Source organism: Carcharodon carcharias, chromosome 20, assembly GCF_017639515.1.
Source record: "Carcharodon carcharias isolate sCarCar2 chromosome 20, sCarCar2.pri, whole genome shotgun sequence".
NCBI lineage: Eukaryota > Metazoa > Chordata > Chondrichthyes > Lamniformes > Lamnidae > Carcharodon > Carcharodon carcharias.
This window is the reverse complement of record NC_054486.1, coordinates 88,154,194-88,174,163: the sequence shown is the minus strand read 5'-3', so window position 1 is coordinate 88,174,163 and position 19,970 is coordinate 88,154,194. Positions and strand designations below refer to the sequence as shown.

Genomic DNA, 19,970 nt, shown 5'->3' with positions numbered 1-19,970 from the left:
AAAGTCAGCAAAACATGTTAAAAGTATACTAGAAATGCCATTCATAACACTGAAACAGAATAGAATAAGAAAAGATATTCATAAAAGTTAACACGCTCCAACTGTAGCAGGCTCTCTTTCCATTTATGCCACTGACACAAAGAAAAAGAAGCAAAGTGTTAACAGCAAGAAAACCGTACTGATACATAGAAACAAAGAGGAAGAAAAAGAGAGATAGTGTAACTTTGCAAATGTGTGTTTCTAAGGCACTGAAAAAACAACTTACATATTGCCATTGGGAGGAAAGATGTGCTCAGATATTCAATTATATCCTTATGAAGAAATGGAGGAAATGTTGCTAAAGTGGAAAGCATGGTGTAAGGTAAAGTACTCAGAATGTCATCACTGAGGAATGGTAGCAAGCATGCTGTAGTATAAAATATGGATTGGCCCAAGTCTGTTTAAAAGAAAAGAAACAAAATTAAGCACAAAACAATCCTAATAAATTCAGTAGTTTGCCTGAAAGAGCAGAAGTTTGGATTAGGGTTCCAATATTAATTTGCAATGTGCATTGGAATCTTAGTCCATTTAATCCCTTGTATACAAATATTTCCATCTCCAAATGCTTCACAGTTCCAAGATGTGATCCTCTAGAATAGGCTGAGCAAAACCGCTGTACAGCATAATGAAAAATAAAACTGGAAAACTTTTGTATTTAAAGAATGGCTATTTGGTCGGGATTTCCATGTAATTCATTAAATTAATGGATTTGGTACCATTGGAATATTTGGGTCTGGTGCAAATTCACTGAGTGAAGCATTTGATTAAGGTATTCCCGTTGTTTAGAGTTTTTTGTGATTTGGTACCAAAAATAGATGTATATAGACTGTTGTCCAAAGTGACATAGAAGACTGTAGGTACAGAAAAGAGAAGGTTGAGAGGAGATTTGAGAGAGATATTCAAAAGCAGATTTTGCTATAAAAATAATGGTTGGGTTAAGAGCACTCACCATTATATGTGTAAAAATCAGACAGCAAGCAAAGATGCACAGTTAAAAGTGAACATTTGGAAGTTGCTGTCCAAGCTGAGTTGCTCGTCTAGCACCTCACCATCTGCCTCCACATTCAAATGTATCAAACAACATGATGTTCCTGAATTGATGTTGTAGATACAGACGGAGCTCACCACAGAAATTTAGGGCTTGTTCATTCCAGCCTATCTTTATCACCAAACTTTAGCACTGCAATAAGTCTTAATTATTGCTAAATAAACTCTCTGGTATTGAAAATTAACTTTCACAAATGTCGAGTTTCATTGTTTTTTTTTACTTTTTCATTCTGTCTCTTTTATCCCTTTCTCTACATTCAATTTTATTTGTTTTGTATTCTGTATCTGATTTTACATTGAATTAACTAGCATAAACAAACACTTCCTGATTCAGAATCAGCACTGTTATGAACAATTCTTCAATCTTATTTGTTTAGGAGATGTACAGCTGCTTTTCATATTCACAAGTGCCCTATATACTGTTTGGCTGTCCCACAGACAGCAACTTGCCTTGAAAACCCCCACAGAAAGTCTACGGGGAAGTCTAATGAATGGCAGTTAACAAAATCTGGCCCAAGGCTTCAATAATATAAAATCATAGAATGATTGAAGCACAAAAGGCAGCCATTCTGCCCACAGTGTCCGTGTCAGCTCTCTGCAAGAGCAACTCACCCAGTCCCACAACCCTGCCCTTTCTCCATAGCCCTGCAAATTTCTCTCTTCAGGTAATTATCCAACTCACTTTCAAAAGCCTCCACCACACTCTCAGGCAGGGCATTACACATCCTAAACGCTCACTGTGTAAAGAAGTTTACCCTCATGTTGCCATCTTTGGTTCTTTTGCCATTCACCTTAAATCGGTGTCCTCTGGTTTTAACCCTTCCACCAATGGGAACATTTTCTCCCTATCCACTCTGTCCAGACCCCTCATGCTTTTGAATATCTCTTTCAAATCTCCTCTCAACCTTCTCTTTTCTGTATCTACGGCCTCCAAGTTATTTCAGACAACAGTCTATATTCATCTATCTTTGGTACCAAATCACAAAAAAACCCTAAACAATGCAAATACCCTAGTCAAATTATTACTATTTAATTAAAAGAATTTAAACATAACATTTTAGTAATTTGGATATCGGGTTGAGGTGATAGCATTGGCTGACATGCAAATCTGGCAAACATATACAACTAATTTTAGGATTTTTCGTTCGGGTTGCAGCTTCTCACAACACAGTGTCTCACCTCAGTTGGAGACTGGTTGAATTAGACTGCTGTCAGGAATTAAGTAAAAGACTAGAGGCACAGTGATTGGCAGAGCTGAATGCCTTTAGTATAATGTCTTTAATTCAATGTTCAACATGCTTCTGAAGTTTCTTCTTTCTTTCAAAATGATTCTCTAGTTCAAAGGCTCCACTGTAAAACTATTAGCATTTCAATCAGAAGTGAAGCAAATGCCCTTCATCAATATTATGGAAAGGCTCTGCCTTAACCTACCTCCGATTTTAGCATACTAAAATAAATAGCAGCTGAAGTGACCACATTTGACAAAGATCCTCCTGCCTGACAACAACAACAGCATGTTTCTGTGATAAGGAATAGTTGCACAGGAGCTAGTGCCAACAATCTCCAATATGGGGAGTTATTGATATCAGTCATCTTAGCAAGGTCAGATACCAACCAAAGTCACATAATCCCCCAAGGGGAGGAATCGAGGAACATCAAAAGAAAATTCCCTAAATAATACTTTCTTTCATCTGTAGGTAGCTTAAAAATGCCACTGGCATAATTTACACACATATTCAGCAAAAAGAGGGCAAAGAATGTAAAATGCAGGAAATTACCTTTAAAGAAGGTTATCCCAAGTTAAAAAAAAATCATAAATAACTTTCCAACAAATAGAATCAAATCAGAACAAAAGATTAAAATTAAAGTGAGAAATGAAAGTAAAAACAGAAAATGCTGGGAAAACACAGCAGGTCCGGAAGCATCTGTGAAGAGAGAAACAGAGATCATGTTTCAAGTCCATATGACTCTTCTTCAGGGCTCTGAGCTTGAAACGTTAACTCTGTTTCTCTCTTCCACAAATGTTGTCAGATCTGCTGCGTTTTTCAAGCATTTTCTGTTTTTATTTCAGGTTTCCAGCATCCACAGTCTTTTGTTTTTATCTGGGAAATGGAAACGTTTGACCAAGAAACAGTTTATTTTGAGGGAACTAATGGGAGGATTGGGCAGGCGAGTTGGGTGGGCCTGGGTGCGGCTGCACAACGGGACTCTGCCCACGATCGGGCTCTGACCACAATTTCACACTGGCTGGCCAATTAACAGGAAGCCAGCATGAGTCATGCGCTGCCTGGGTGGGAGTGGAGGAGTGCGGAAGTCAGCACATGTGCTCGGGTGAAAGCTCCCTGAAGGCACAGAGCTGCCTCAGGGACGTGAATATTTCTAACATTAAAAATAAAGATTTTAAAATTAAGGTAGACATGTGCCCTCATGTGACTCTGTCACATGAGCAGAGATATGTTAAAAATGAGATTTAAAATGTTTTCATTTATTTTTAATTAACATCGGAAACCTCATCCCACTCGTGGATGAGGTGTCCTCAAAAATCCAAAGGCCGCTTGGCCTTTTCGCCCACCCGCCAACCATAAGATTGGACAGGCAGAGAAAACTTTATTTTAATTAATTTATCAATGGGCTTAATAGTTCTCTTAATTGTCAGTGGGCGCACCGCCGAGTCCCGCGCGTGCCTGCCAACCGAAATATCATGCGAGTGCATGATGACATCAGGATGCTCACCTGACGTCATCTCACCTGACGTCATCACGCACTATTTCACGTTCATGCTGGTTGGCACGTGCCCGCACGCCAAGCTGAAAATCCAGCCCTTCGCGTATGTGCACAATGATCACTGAAACAGATCGATAATAGTTACTAGAATTGAATGCTGCACAGAAAATTTAACTTGTAATTATTGTTCCAAATCCCTGCAATATTGAATATTTTGATGCTTACATTTTTCTAGTTGCATATAAATGCATGCATTTAAGTGATAAGCAACGCATAACACATCCATAGATTGATCCATGTAATTCTGTCAGTTCATGAAAGAAAGAATTTATTTGGTTTAAAACAAATTGCTTTGCTGCCTGACCTCAGTGGTATTAACATAAAATATCTGTATCTAAACTGCAGGGAAATATTTAAAATAAAGCTGTGTAAAATGCTGCAAGTATCAGAAATTGAGACACAAACTGGTATTTTCCGAAGAGAAATTTCCACTAATATAGCAATCACTGCTTACCATGTTGGCCGTGTTGTAGCAAAGGAACCAGGTCAAGCAGGGTCACCAGTGTCACATAAAGGCCTTGATAGTCCAATGAAGGGTATTCTGAAAGCTGTGCATCACGACTTTGCTGACTACGCTCAGAGGGAGCATCACGGAGGACGCTGTAAAGGAGGGAGCGAGTAACAGTAGGGTTGATGGAACTGACTTGTGGTCTTAGGGATGGGGTGAGTGGGAATGGCACAGGAAAAAGACACATAGTCATGGGCACTGTCAAATTGGAGCCATCCTGGTTGTCCTTCCTCCCTATGCGGGACAAAATGCTGTTTTGGAACAAAGAAAAAAAAGAGACAACAAAGACACAAAGAACAGCACATTACATTAAAATGACACTACAGACAACATAATAAAATACCAGATCAAAAGAGCACATAGGATCCAAACCCAGAAAATAAATAATATCAATTATGTTATGAATATTCTACAGTAACATTCTACTCTGCACATTTGGAATGGAATCAAAATTACTTGATTATTGCATCCTATGTGCTATCTGGTAAGAAGGAGCAAATAAATATAATGACATGTCCTAGGTACCACCTCCATGTAAAGTCCCTTATGTTGGATATCAAATAAAAGGCATTATAAGAATGCAGAAGGAATTGTGTTTGAGAACAGGAATTTAAACAACAATAAGTAGACTTGGTTAGTTTGAAAAGGAGAGTTCAAGATCATTTTAAAAATAGCAAATATAGTTGAAATCTTCTAGTGTACATAACTAGATTATTAACTAAATCCTAAATATTCACTCTAATGCAAAATGGTTTCATTAATGCTACATTTTTCAGCAAAGGTTTTCAAAATACACTTAGCCTGAAAAAAGGAAATTGATTCATTTTATCATTTTCAAATTCACTGTTTTGATCACCTACAGTTAAATCCATTGTTAATTGTTAACAATTTCTCTGCTGCCACCATCATATACAGCTTCTTTGACTAAGCCTATTTGTTTAGTAATTCTATCCATTTCTCCTCTCATGCCACAAAGCAGGCAAACAACCCGCTTCCAGGCTTCTGCTGCTCTGTAACCGGCCCGCAGTGGGTGCACGAGAGTGACCCTTGGTGATATGTCCACCAATTTAATGTCCTTTTCTATAGGAAAGTAACACCACTCCATTCACTAAATACCTAACTGGGGGAGTTAAAGCTGGTACTGCCGGTCTCTGGCTTTGATTCTACACTTATAACAACAACTTATATTGATAAAGTATCTTTAATATAAGGAAATGTTCCAAGGTGCTTCACAGGAGCATTATAAATGAAAGACAGATACTGAGGCACATGGGGAGATATTAGGTCAGATGACCAAAGCCTTGCCCAAAGAGATAGTGGAGTGACTTAAAGGAGGAAAGTGCAGTAGAGAGGCAGACAGATGTAAGAAGGAAATTCCAGAACATGGGGCCAAGGCAACTGAATGCAGGGCCACCAATGGTGCAGCAATTATAGGCCATGGAGAGGTTTGAAAGGAAGGATGAGAATTTGAAAGTCAAGATGTTGCTTGACTGGGAGCCAATGTAAGTCAGCAAGCACAAGGGTTATAGGGGATCAGGAGTTGTTGCATGTTAAAGCTGAGTTTTGGATAACTCAAGTTTACAACTGCGCAGTAACTTATTAGGAATGAAGAAATGCTGCAAAACAAATACTGGGGTGGGGGGGAGAGAGAGAGAGAGAGAGAGAGAGGCTAAATGTAAAGTCCCTAAAAACAGGCACGGAAGCCGCAAACCATGATTAACCCAAAAGTGTTCAATGTAATTCTGGCAGCATACCAACTTTGTGCTGCCTGCTTATTTGAACGATTGCTGCATGCAGCCAATTCTGACCATGCTTTTCATTGTTCCATGCATCAACAAGGAGTCCAAAATCATAACTTGCTAGCACTACTTGAAGTTTGCCTATACTGCTTAAAGCTAGTCTGTATCTCAAAAGGGAGGTGCATTTTGGCCGGAGAAGATGCTGGCAGTTGTGCAGGACTGAATCTGAAAGCAGTGAATAATGGCACCACATGGAAGAGAGCGTGGGCTCCAAGGTTTTCAAATGCTGCAATGGAGGTCTTGCTAGAGGAGAGATGTCCTGTATCCACAAGGGGTCAAGAGTCCCTTCAAACACATGCCCAAAAGCCAGTGGGAGCAGACAGCAATGGAGGTCAATGCCAGGAGTCAAGTCCCTAGGATGTGGGTGCAGTGCTGTAAGAAATTCAATGACCTTACATGAGTGGTCAAGGTCAGTAAATGCATCTTCAAATACCACATCATACCAAATTCACTACTAGCCTCAGCCACTGCTCAACTCACCACACTCCCACCACTCACCTACCAATAATCTCTATCAATCAGGGCTCAAGCATAGCATTCATAGCTTCAGCTCACCCTCAGACACTTAGCACTGCTGCAAGCCTGACACCCATAACCTACAGCTTGCACACACTGCCAGCTATTCAACCATGACAGCCACATCACTCAAACAGCACTGAAACACTTCCCTTTCTCTTAAGAAGTTACATAACAGAAGGCAGCAGGATTTAACCAGAGGGAGATAAGTGCACCTGTCCTAAACCCTGTGGAGGAGACAATGTCGGCCAATACTGGAACGCCCATTCATGGGGCAGTGGCCAGCAGATGGGTTGAAACCATCATTCCTATCTTCAGACCTAATCTTCCTTCTCACATCCCCTTTCCCCTCAGCCTACACTCTCTTAAGGTTCACAAGCTAGTATAAGCATGCATCTCTCACTTTCCACTTTCCCCTGTCACTACCTTACCCCTAGGACCTTTCTTACTTTCAGATACCAAAGAAGTGCAAACTGACCAGGCACTGATGGAACATCAAGAAAGGAGAGATGAGGAAGGCACAGCATCATCATTTGATTTCACACTCACAGCCACCACCTCAGATACTGGGACTGCCAGTATCTTAGAGGACAAAGGCAAGATTGGCATGCACAGAGGCACTGGGCATGAGTGAACTGCAGACAGGCAGGGGGCAAGGATAGTGCAGATGCTAGCTTACCAGAGGGCGAGGTCGCAACTGGGTTGTGCTGCAGAGGACACAGGTGAGCACTTTGATGAGGCAGCCTACAGATAAATGTTGATGGGTGTGCACATTGAAATGCTTGGTGCATTGGGTAGCCTGCCAGAAAGCCTAAAGTCAAGTCAATAACCATGGACAAGTCTAGCACCAACTTGGCACAGGTCATTGCAGAAAGCTGGGAGGCCATCATTTCCAGCAGTGGCCAACTCCATTTGCACACTTTTTAAAAATTCTTTCATGATATGTGAGCATCACTAAGAAGGCCAGCACTTGTTGCACATCCGTAACTGACCTGAGAGGGTGGTAATGCTTCTTGAACCGCTGCAATCCATCTAGTGTAGGCACGCCCACAGTGCTGTTAGGAAGAGAGTTATAAGATTTTGACCCAGCAACAGTAAAGAAATGGTGATATAGTTCCAAGTCAGGATGGTATGTGGCTTGGAGGGTGGTGGTGTTCCCATGGGTCTGCTGCCCTTGACTTTCTAGGTGGTAGAAGTCACAGGTTTATAAGGTGCTGTTGAAGAATGCTTGCCGAGTTGCTGCAATGCACGTTACATATGTTACAGATTGCTGCTACTGAGTGCCAGTGGTGGAGAGATTGAATGTAAGGTGGTGAATGGGGCGCTGATCAAGCAGGCTGCTTTGTCCCAGGTGATGCCTAATTTTTTGGGTGTTGTTGGAGCTGCACTCATCCAGGTAAGTGGAGAACATTCCATCACAATCCTGACATGTGCCTTGTAGATGGTGGACAGGCTTTGGGAGTCAGAAGGTGAGTTACCCTTCTGAATACCATGTAATCATCACTGAACTTCCCCACTTCTGAATTTATGATGGAGGGAAGATCATTGATGAAGCAGACTAGACCTAGATTGGCCATTGGACACTACCCCAAGGAACCCCTGAAGCAATGTCCTGGGCCTGAAATGCTCAGCCTCCAGCAACCACAACCATCTTCCTTCATGCTAGGTATGGCTCCAACTGTAGAGAGTTTTCTCCTGATTCCCATTTACTTCAATTTTGCTAGGACTCCTTGATACCACAGTCAGTCAAATGTTATCTCAATGTCACGGGAAGACATTCGCACATTATCTCTTGAATTCAGCTCTTTTGGCCATGTTTGGACCAAGGCTGTAATAAAGCCTGGAACTGGAGGGCCCTGGCAAAACCTATTCTTCTAGATCCATCCACAATACAGTATCTGTTGACCGATGTCACAGCTTCCGCAGCAACATCCCCCCATGTCTGAGTGCTGTAGTTGAAGGTCAGACTGTCATCATGCAATATCACACAGCTGCTGTCATGTCTGTGGATTGCAGCGTGAAAAGAGACACACAACAGTCCAGCAGTTTGTCCTACAACAGATTACTCAGATTGCTGTGGCGCCACTCCAGGGGAGAGGCAGTACTGCATGGAGAATGAATTTCCTATTGTCTCTCAGGATGACATCATTCATTATCCCACCTTTACCACTCCACCAGCATCCTTGCTGTTGCCCGTCAGCCAGCGCATCCAAACTTCCCCCCACCCCACCCCCATGCTGAGATGTTGCAGTCCACAAATGAACCTTCTAGACTCAGAGCTGCTCAAGGTCTTCCTCCAAGGCCATCTGCAGTCTCCTCCACTGAAAGTCAGAGCTTTCAATCAAACATGTTCCAATCACATGGGTAGCATAATTTAGACACACTAAGGCAGGCAAAGGCACACAAGAGATAGTCACAAAGGGAATGTATAAGGGTGCTTTGATGACTTTTATATGCAATGTGGCATGGTTTTATTTACAAATTTAATTTGGAATGTTAACTTGTGGTGGTTTATATGACCAAGGGAGCAACTGTCAGTGGCAGAGTGGAAGGTGTGGGAGTGTTGGTGTATAGGGAATTGGGCTTGCGGTAACAGGAATTGCACTCAGATGAGTTATTCATGGACAGGCCAAGCAGGAAAGGGCTGTCTAGGTTGCCTCCTCCCTTCCTCTTCTTCATGCTCCTAGTCCTCAGCTGCTCATCATATAGTTGGTGAAATGGGCCATCCCCTCAAGACGGCAATCTTATGCAGCACGCAGCATACCACCATGGCTCTTGACACCAACTCTGCTGAGTACTGAATGGCTCCTTCAGAAAAGCATTGCTTCAGCATGCAAACAGTCTGCTCTATCACATTTTGAGTGGCAGCATAGCTTTCTTTGCAAGCTGTGCATGTGCCTGTGGGCTGTGCGCTGGAGTCATCATGCAAACAGTGGATAGCCAGTGTTGCTCAGGTGCCACCCTTTGGTTTGTCATGATGGCTCGAATGCAGCTCACATGGCGGACTGACTAAGAATGAAGGCATCAGGACTAGAGTCAGGATACTGAGCATTGATCTGCATGATACATGTCCAATGGCCACACACCTGCTGGATGTTGAGGGAGTGAAACCCCTTTTGTTTCTGATATAGGATAGACTTGACATGCGGTGCCCGCAAAGCAATGTACATGCAGTCAGCAGCAGCCAGCACCATGGGGAAGCCTGTAATCTAAGTGTTGCCACCTGCTTGCTTTACCTGCTTTTCTCTAGCAAGAGAGAATGAAATGTAATTAGCTGTCCTTGAATAAACCTCAATGACCTCCCTTACAAAACAGTAGACAGCAAATTGCGAGATGTTCCAAATATCCCCAGCTCAAGCTTGGAAGAAGCTAGAGACTTAAATGTTCACTGCAACAGTCACATTCACAGCCACTGGCGATGCATTTCTTTCCCTGCTCTGAGGTTGCAATTGTTGCTACAGCAGGTAGCAAATTTCAGCGAATACATTCTTACTGAAGCACAGGTGTCTCTCACACACTGTTGCTCACTGAGATCCATGTAGAGAAGTGTTCCTTGAGCATCAGGAGGCAGATATGACCCTCTGCTGAGAGCCCTTCTCCCATCCTCCCTCTTCCAGCAGCTTCTGCTGCTCAGTATGACCTCTCTTCATTCTCAAATCATGCTATATTCCAAGAGGAATGCCTACTAATGTGTCCATGTCTGAGAGCAGCTTGCTTGTGCAGAAGCCTTGAAGTCAGCAAAAAATCCTTCAGCACCTGCCACACCATTCCTTGTAGACGTTTACAACTTCAAGAAACTACAGAAAGCCCCAAAACTGTGTAAAATTATAGCAACAGCAGGAAGAAATCCACTAGCAACCAACCCCTTTAAATAGCCTTATGGGAGATCCTTCCTGCTGTTGAGCATGTGTTCAGTTGTGTGAAGTTAACAGGAGATGTCAGCTGGAGCACTGGGCTTTAAAATGACATTGCTGGATTCAAATCAGCATTGCGCATCGACTGATGTCATGATCTGCCTGCTCTGCATACTTACCACGGACATTCGCTGTGTGCGCTGATGCCCTAACAAATATGTTCGACTGGCGAATTTCACCCCTCAAGTGTGTGCATACGTCATGGACACCATTCTGGAGCACTAAGGTCACTCTTAGTGCCCATATTTTTGTTAACTTAGTGCTCCAAAATGCTGTCCACACAAGCTCAATTTCTTGCCCTATAGTTCTATACCTCAATTTTTATGACCATTATAATTTATGAGATACCTATTATTCTGCACTATATTGCAAACTCAAAGTCCTCGTTGTGAAACACAATGGGATGCACACTGATATTTCAGTTCACTGTATAGTAGTGTACTGGAAGTTGAACACGTGCCTCTGATGATTGACGTGATGAATTCCTGATCTCAGTAAGGGAACACACCTAGGAATGCCAAACACTTACACATGGGAGGAAAGGAGGAGTGAATCAGCAAGTGAGTTGCCTGAGTGTGCTCTTCAAACCTCTAGAAAGCATTACAAAACACCTGGTATCAGTTTCCCTGTCCACTCAACCTGACCACTGGACAACAAGAGAGGAAATAAAAGGAAAAAAGTGGAATAATGAATTTATGGCAATACACCTATTTTTCAAATCACTTCAAACCATAGGGACAATACATAAAAATGCATTAATTTATGAACTTCATTACACAAGAATTATCAAAACATAATTTAGTCACTACTAGTGTTTTTTATCTTCACTAAATAGAAGCTCTGTAACTACACAACAATCTGTCAAAATATTTCATTCACAAGGGGGTGGCACCTATGAAACATGTTTAAGGAGAAGAATAAACATGTGTGTTTGGTATGTAAATCTCTAAACAGCACATGTTTATCACACCAAAATAATGTCTGTATGTAAATTATGATACTGTGACAGTATCATCAAGGGTAATGAATTTTAACAGGAATATGATTTAGTAAAAAAATATAGAATTCTAAGATGTAACTAAACTACAATTGTAGGAGTTATAAAAAAAATATATACTAAAGATCAATGACTGATAGCATATGTTTATGAACTAATGGTAATGGTAGTTTATGTATGCTATTGATTGTTCCATAAGAATTACTGAAATAAAAGGCTCATTTTTTATTTTCTGTAATACAAACACTATTTTGTTCTCTCTAAGTATGACAGCATTATTTAAGTATAATAATAATTATTACCAATAAGACAAAAAGTTGTGCATTGCTGGTAGATAACATGCTTTGAGATTTTAAATACAGTGATGAACATTTGAAGTGCAATGCGCCGAAAGAGACCCTCAAAAGTCTGTAGCAAATTCTTGGTTGTAGGTGAGCCAATACCACACATATCAAGCATAACAATTTTCATAAGATATTTTGAGGTTCAACCTCCTGGGATTGCTGTCTTCCTGTACAGTAATTATTTCCAATTTGTTTTCAAGTAGACAAATGCAAGGCCTTTTAATTAGACCAACACACAAGTTAAAACGTAGATGAGTCAGCGCTATTTAAGATAGTACTCTTCATAACTTTAGAAGTTGAATAATGAAACTTTAGACATTTGCTCCCATCACCATGTATTTGTCAAGCTTTGTATCAGTCTGAAAGCCCTCAATTTAAGTTGCTGACCCAATAAAAGGTATTGCATCAATTATTTTGACTATCCTATTTTATGCAGCCAAACTATTTCATGAACTTTCCTGGGATTTGAAGTCATTCATTAGCACTGTGTAAAACATGGAAGCACTTGCAAGCAAGGACATATTAATTTTAGGAAATGTCAAAAGCTTATGTGATTACTGACACATATTTTGAAAGCTGCAAAGGGAATTCTGTATTTAAAAGGGTTGATGCACAACTTTTTGCCCTCATACTTCAAAACAAATCAGCAATGTAATATTAGAGAATAAACACATAATTTCTATACTTCCAAGCACTGTAGAGTCATTTAATGAATGTACTTCTTAAATTAAACCCTTGCTATAACAGAACACTCTTTACAGCTACAAAACCCCACAACTTTTTTTTAAGTTTTCTATTTCAGCATTTCAGTCAATAATGATGCCCCAAAATTGGATTTAATCAACGTACTGGAAGTTATTTAAACACTAAAGCTCAACTAATTGAACATGCTTATCAAAAAAAACACAACTTTATATTTGGTTAATTGGCAGAAAAGCTGACTGAAGTGATTTATGTATTTATGCATTTACAGGTATCTCCTTCAACACACAGTTCCTGAACCCAAATAACAAGAGTTGATATAATGCACCATAGGCTTCACCTCAGATAGGCATAATTAACTAAACTCAGGATTTCCAAATCTCACTGGTAGGATATCAAATAAGAGCCAACATTATGTGATTTTTATTTCTAGAAGGATACTCAATGTTTGCAAGTTGTAAAGAATTACAGACAGTTTTAAGTTTTGACTTAATGGCCTGTTGCTTAGTACTCTGACTACAGGAGTGCTGGTTTTGAATTCAAACTCTCTGGTGAGTCATTTCACCCTCAAGGACCACTAGCATGTTAGTAATATAATGGATAATTCTAAAAAAATGTAACATTTTGGGGGCCATGCAATGATAAATTCTCAAAAGGGGTACGGTGATCTAAAATGCTGAACCCTAAATTGATACCATCTATTCCATTCTCAAATTTATACACCCCTATTTTTCAAGTTAACTGTTCTACAGGGGATGCCATCAGTAGTATAACTTCTGTGAAATTTGGCCATGATTCAACAAATGACAATATAAAGAATGTGACTGTTTAGTGGAAGCAATGTTGACAGTAAATGTGAAAGTTTGTATTTAGAATTTTTAATAATTTGTATTAGAAGTTTTATACTTCCGTTACATTGTTCTTTCCAAATTTAAAATATTTACAGTTTTTGACTTAGATTGGGGATTGACTTCACAGTGCTCATATTTTCAAATAAAAATTTACTTAAAGATAGTTCTTTTTACTAATTCCTTTCTAGCATAAGAACTGTAATTTACCTTCCGAACTTAGCCAACAATAGGCATCATCTTTGTATTCTTTGCATTTCACATATGACCACTGCAAGGATTCCAGCTGCTAGAAGTTTATTTTGTTTTTTTCTCCCAGTCTTTTAAGTAATTTATGCTCTTGGCATTTCATCAAGCCTAGAGCTAACAGTACCAGGAAATATAGCATCTTCCACTCTGCGTCTGCTATCAATATCAATCACTCCCATGCCAGGTAAAACATATGAGAGATGCAATGTAAAGCGTCTCTCACCCTTTATTACATCATTCTTATTGCTCCAACATTGTCTAAATCATATCAGTTACTTCCAAGTTGAAAATACTTTTTTCTTATTTTGTTTGATAGCAATGTATCCACTAGAAACTGACTGGAGACAGTCCAAACTTAATTCAGTAAGAGTCAATGATAGCATCAGAAGATGCACCAACTTGCTGAGATTTGGCTTCAAGCCAAAATCAAAATGCCCAATCATCCACCCCTCATTCCCAATTCTTCATCAAAATACTACAAAGGTATTTTTCATTATTATTTTGGTCCTCATTTTTGAGGTATGGTTAACAGGTCCTAAATTTCCTCATCCATCTCCTTGTGCCATGTATCATTTACCGAGGTAAAGTGCTAATGAGAAGATGTATAATAGCAGCCTGGAGAAATTTCCCTGTCAATTGTCTGTCCTTCAAAGAAGTCTCTGTCCAATAGTTCAATGAAGACCAACAAAAGTACAATGGTAGTGCACCCAAATTCAATTCAAATGTTATTTGCCATCATAATATCTACTTTCTAACATGTCTAGGTGTGGCTTTCCTTCCAGGCTTTGTTACATGTTAATTTGATGCGATAATGCATTTTAAAGAGTTCCCAAAAGAGATCCTAGAACTGTTGCTGTCTGAAGGTTGCGAAAAGCCTAACAATCCAGTAGAAAGTTTTTTTAGAACTAGAGTACGATAATTTATATTTAAGTTAATTCTACTAATTTGTTTTTAGTGTTTCTCATATGTTGTAAACCCACATTTTAAGATTTGATAGCTTTTACTTGCCTGCAACAGCTATCAACTGTTTTGGTGTGAATTTTATTTTTTTTCTTTGTTGGCAGATGATGATACCTCCATTCTTTTAACTGGCTGAGGTACATGGAAAACTGATAGGAGTGCAATTGTATTAATGTCACATATCAAAGCATTAACACATTCATACAAAATCTTTTTGTCAACTATTTTAACAAAGGTAAAAACAAAAAACTGCGGATGCTGGAAATCCAAAACAAAAACAAAAATAAAAATACCTGGAAAAACTCAGCAGGCCTGACAGCATCTGCAGAGAGGAATACAGTTAACGTTTCGAGTCCGTATGGCTCTTCAACAGAACTAAGGAAAAATAGAGGAGAGGTGAAGTATAAGCTGGGTTAAGGGGGGGGTGGGACAGGTAGAGCTGGATAGATGGCCAGTGATAGGTGGAGATTGCCGAAAGATGTCAGAGACAAAAGGACAAAGAGATGTTGACAGTGGTGACATTAGCTAAGAAATGTGCTAATAGGTGACATTAAGGGTAGAAAGCAGGACGAGCAAGGTACAGATAGCCCTAGTGGGGGTTGGGGTGGGGGGAAGGGATCGAAATAGGCTAAAAGGTAGAAATAAAACAATGGATGGAAATACATTTAAAAATAATGGAAATAGGTGGGAAAAGAAAAATCTATATAAATTATTGGGAAAAGAGGGGATCGGAACAAGGGTGGGGATGAAGGAGAGAGTTCATGATCTAAAGGTGTTGAACTCAATATTCAGTCCGGAAGGCAGTAAAGTGCCTAGTCGGAAGATGAGGTGCTGTTTCTCCAGTTTGCGTTGAGCTTCACTGGAACATTGCAACCGGCCAAGGAGGGACATGTGGGCATGAGAGCAGGGTGGAGTGTTGAAGTGGCCAGCGACAGGGGGGTCTGGATCATGCTTGCGGACACACCGAAGGTGTTCCACAAAGCGGTCACCCATTCTGCGTTTGGTCTCTCCAATGTAGAGGCGTAAATGCAGTTTCCTCTACATTGGAGAGACCAAAAGCAGACTGGGTGACCGCTTTGCGGAACACCTTCGGTCTGTCTGCAAGCATGACCCAGGCCTCCCTGTAGCTTGCCATTTCAACACTCCACCCTGTTCTCTTGCCCACATGTCCGTCCTTGGCCTGCTGCATTATTCCAGTGAAGCTCAACGCAAACTTGAGGAACAGCACTTAATCTTCCGACTAGGCACTTTACAGTCTTCTGGACTGAATATTGAGTTCAACAACTTTAGATCATGAACTCTCTCCTCCATCCCCACCCCCTTTCCGATCCCCCTTTTCCCCAATAATTTATATAGATTTTTCTTTTCCAACCTATTTCCATTATTTTTAAATGTATTTCCATCCATTGTTTTATCTTTACCTTTTAGCCTATTTCAATCCCTTCCCCCCACCCCACCCCCACTAGGGCTATCTGTACCTTGCTCGTCCTGCTTTCTACCCTTAATGTCACCTATCAGCACATTTCTTAGCTAATATCACCGCCGTCAACACCTCTTTGTCCTTTTGTCTATGACATCTTTTGGCAATCTCCACCTATCACTGGCCCTCTATCCAGCTCTACCTGTCCCAACCTCCCTTAAACCAGCTTATTTTTCACCTCTCTTCTATTTTCCCTTAGTTCTGTTGAAGAGTCATACGGACTTGAAACGTTAACTGTACTCCTCTCTGCAGATGCTGTCAGGCCTGCAGAGTTTTTCCAGGTATTTTTATTTTTGTTTCTATTTTAACAAATGCACTGATCCTTGTGGCATGATTTCATCACATTTCTACTTCCTCGTGTATTTCAACCAGCACTGGCTGATGAGTTCAATATCATCATCTGACAACAAAGATCTTTTCAAAGCAAATAATGACTACGAACAGGATGAAGCATATTTATCAATAACTGTTTAGCTATTTAAGTAAAATTACAAAATTCAGTTATGCTAAGGGATGAATTATTGTATTAAATACCACTTTTGCTGGCTGAAATTTCCATCCAAATAAAATTAGAGATCATTTTATTTGATTATTTATGTGAAGAGAATGAAATCACTAAATTTCAATGCCCAACCCCACTTTAGAAAATATTACAATATACTCATGTAGTCATTTGTTTCAGTTACAAGTAAAAAAAAAATCAAAGCTTACCTTAACAATGTCTGTGAAAAGTACTTCAACGTATTTGCTATATCAGTTCCAGATGGTACGGGATAAATGTTATGAAGAACACGATTGTGGTACTCTTGTAAATAGCGGACCTTAGATGCAACTGAATAAGTGAGAATTTTGGAAAAGGTCAGTTGTTTTTAAAAATATTTTGGTTGTAAAGTAGAACAGCATTCTTATTTCCTACCCACTTTTAACTATGTTTACGGACATATGCTCTATTATGATTTCAAGAACGTATGAACATACAAATTAGGAACAGGAGTAGGCCACATGGCCCTTCCGCCTTTCAATAAGACCATGGCTGATCTGATTGTAACCTCAACTCCACATTCCCGCCTACCCCAATAGCCTTTCACTGCCTTGCTTACCAAGAATATATCTACCTCTGCCTTAAAAATATTCAAAGACTCTGTTTCCACTGCCTTTTGAGGAAGAGCATTCCAAAGACCCAAACCCTGTGAGAGAAAAAAAATTCTCCTCATCTCTGTCTTAAGTGGGCAACCCCTTATTTTTAAACAGTTGCCCCGGTACTAGAACATTGTCTGCTAGCACCTTACCCAAGTGGCTATACTTCATTATAGAAAGACTAGACTGTGAGGAGCAACAGGATATTCTTGGCCATATCCAAAACTATGCTTCTCTCACAATGGACAGCAATCAGGAATGGTATTCCTGATACCTGGCTGATTTCTCCCTTCTTCAGCCCAGTGATGGTGAAGCTACAGGTTAACTCAAAGATGACCAGGTTTTAACCAAGGAACTTCCTTATCTGCAAGGCTTAGTAATACAACAAACAGTGCATTTAACCACTGAAGCAAGATGTCTTTGTGCGTGCACATACACACACACACACACACACACACAAATGTATGTGCTTGGCTGTTTATCTTTGTTAATTACTATTTTAAGGAGGTTATCATAAGAGTAAACGTGCTGCAAACGTGTACATAAAAATACTCCAGTGTTTAAAACATTCAACAAAAGAACTGACTCTTTTCAATGGAATATTGTACTAGAAATAAGTAGCATGATATTTTATCAATGACTCATTACAGCACTAAAAGTCACATAAGCATACCTCAGCTCCCAAAGTTTCAGCTCTTAGGTTTTTTCCATGGAAATACAATTGGAAGATGAGCATGTAAACAGTGGCAATACAGCAGAATCAAAATATATGATACAAATCACTCATGTCACATTGTGAATTTTTTGTATCAAAGTATCTGCCTACAAATGATATGTGGAGTGTGTTCTATTTAAAACTCCTATGTAAACCTGAACTTATGGGACTTCCCATTATAAATAAGTTACCCTATTTCCCTGTAATACTGGCTGTCACATGGCATTCACTGGTATGGAAAGTCTTCTGCAAGGTAATTTCCCCACAAATCACTCAAAATATAAAGGAAAAGGCTACGGGCCGTGACAATATTAACTACAAAAAATAGCCACATCCTTAGCTAAGCTGTTCTAGTACATCTACAAGCAGTGACATCTAACCAACAATGTAGAAAATTGTCAACTTATGCCCTGTCCACTAAAAGCAGGTTGAACCCAACCTGATAAATAACTAATCCATTAGCCTGTTCCCAATCATCAGAAAAGTGTTGGAAGGAGTTGTCAGCAGTGCTTTCAAGTGGCACTTATTCAACAGTTACTCACTGATGCTCTGCTTTGGTTCTGCTTGAAGCATTCAGCTCCAAAACTCATTACAGCCTCAACCCAAACATGGACAAACAGCTGTGTTCCTTCAGGGAAAACAGCTGAATTCCAGATGTGAGGTGAGAATAACTGCCCTTAAGATCAAGACAGCAACTTACTGAGTGTGGCTCCAAGTGTCCTTGTAAAACTGAAGTCGATGGGAATCATGGGAAAAATTCTCCACTGGCTGGAACCATACCTCCTACAATGGAAGAGGTTTTGGTTGTTAGAGACCAACCATTTCAATCCCAACTACGAGAGTTCCTCAAGGCAGTGACCTAGGTCCAAGTATCTTCAGCTGTGTCCTCAATGACCTTGCTTCCATCACAAGGTCAGAAGTGGGGATGTTCACTGATGTTTGCATAGTGTTAAGTTCCATCTGCAATTCCTCAAATAATGAAGCAATCTATGTCTATGTGCAGCAAGAACTAGATAACATCCAAGCTTGAGCTGATGGTGGAAAGTAACATTCAGACAAGTGCCAAGCAATGACCATCTTGAACAAGAGAGAACCATCTCCCCCCTCACATGCAATGGTGTTACCATCTGCAATTCCCCCATCTTCAACATCCTAGGAGGGGTGGGGGGTGGTTTGGGGAGGATTGCCATTGACTAGAAACTCAACTGTACCAGCCACATATAAGTCATAGCTACAAAAGCAGGTCAGAGGCTGGGTATTCTGTATCAATTGGCTAAACTCCTGACTCCCCAAAATCTCCTATCCTACAAGGCACAAGTCAGCAGTGTGAAGGAATACTCTTCATTTGCCTAGGCAGCTCCAATAACACTCAAGAAGCACAATACTATCCAGGAAGATAGCATCCACTTATCCAGCATCCCATCCACTGACTTAAATATCAGGCGGAATCATTCCAGATTTGCACTAATTGTGGGAGCAGGCAGCTAAGGCGACATTTTACCCGTCGGCCGCTATGGCAACTTCTCACGCTGTATCATCCCAAAACCACCACATTAATGATACATTCTCAGGAAACACGCCATTTCCATGGCGGCAGGGTCTGACTCACCTGCCATGCCATCACCTCGCCACTTCATCATGCCGGATGCCACATTTAAAGTACAGCCATGCGCACACCTCTCAGCGCCTCCAGCCCAGAACTGCTACAAATAAGACATGGTCCCAAAAAGCAAGAAGGTAGTCGCCCCCAGGTTTAGCGATGCATCACTCGAGCGCCTTTTGGATGCAGTGGAGGCCTGCCGTGATGTCCTCTACCCCAGCTCTGGCAATAGAAGGGGCAGCAGCATTACCACTCCAGCTTGGTAGACGCTGGCAGTGGTGATCAGTGCCAATGCTGCACAGGAGTGAATGAATAATCTAATCTGTGCCAC

General features: G+C 40.5%; 1 protein-coding gene across 1 annotated transcript in view; it reads right to left on the bottom strand.

Annotated features, from left to right (window-relative positions):
• LOC121292358 (protein unc-79 homolog) overlaps positions 1–19,970 on the bottom strand; it is a 192,398-nt gene that overhangs the window by 170,202 nt on the left and 2,226 nt on the right. Inside the window, exons 2-4 of the mRNA XM_041214209.1 lie at positions 16,899–17,019; positions 4,325–4,629; positions 266–436 (exon numbers count right to left, since the gene is read on the bottom strand). Coding sequence (XP_041070143.1) covers positions 266–436; positions 4,325–4,629; positions 16,899–17,019 — 597 coding nt within the window. The remainder of the gene's footprint in view (positions 1–265; positions 437–4,324; positions 4,630–16,898; positions 17,020–19,970) is intronic.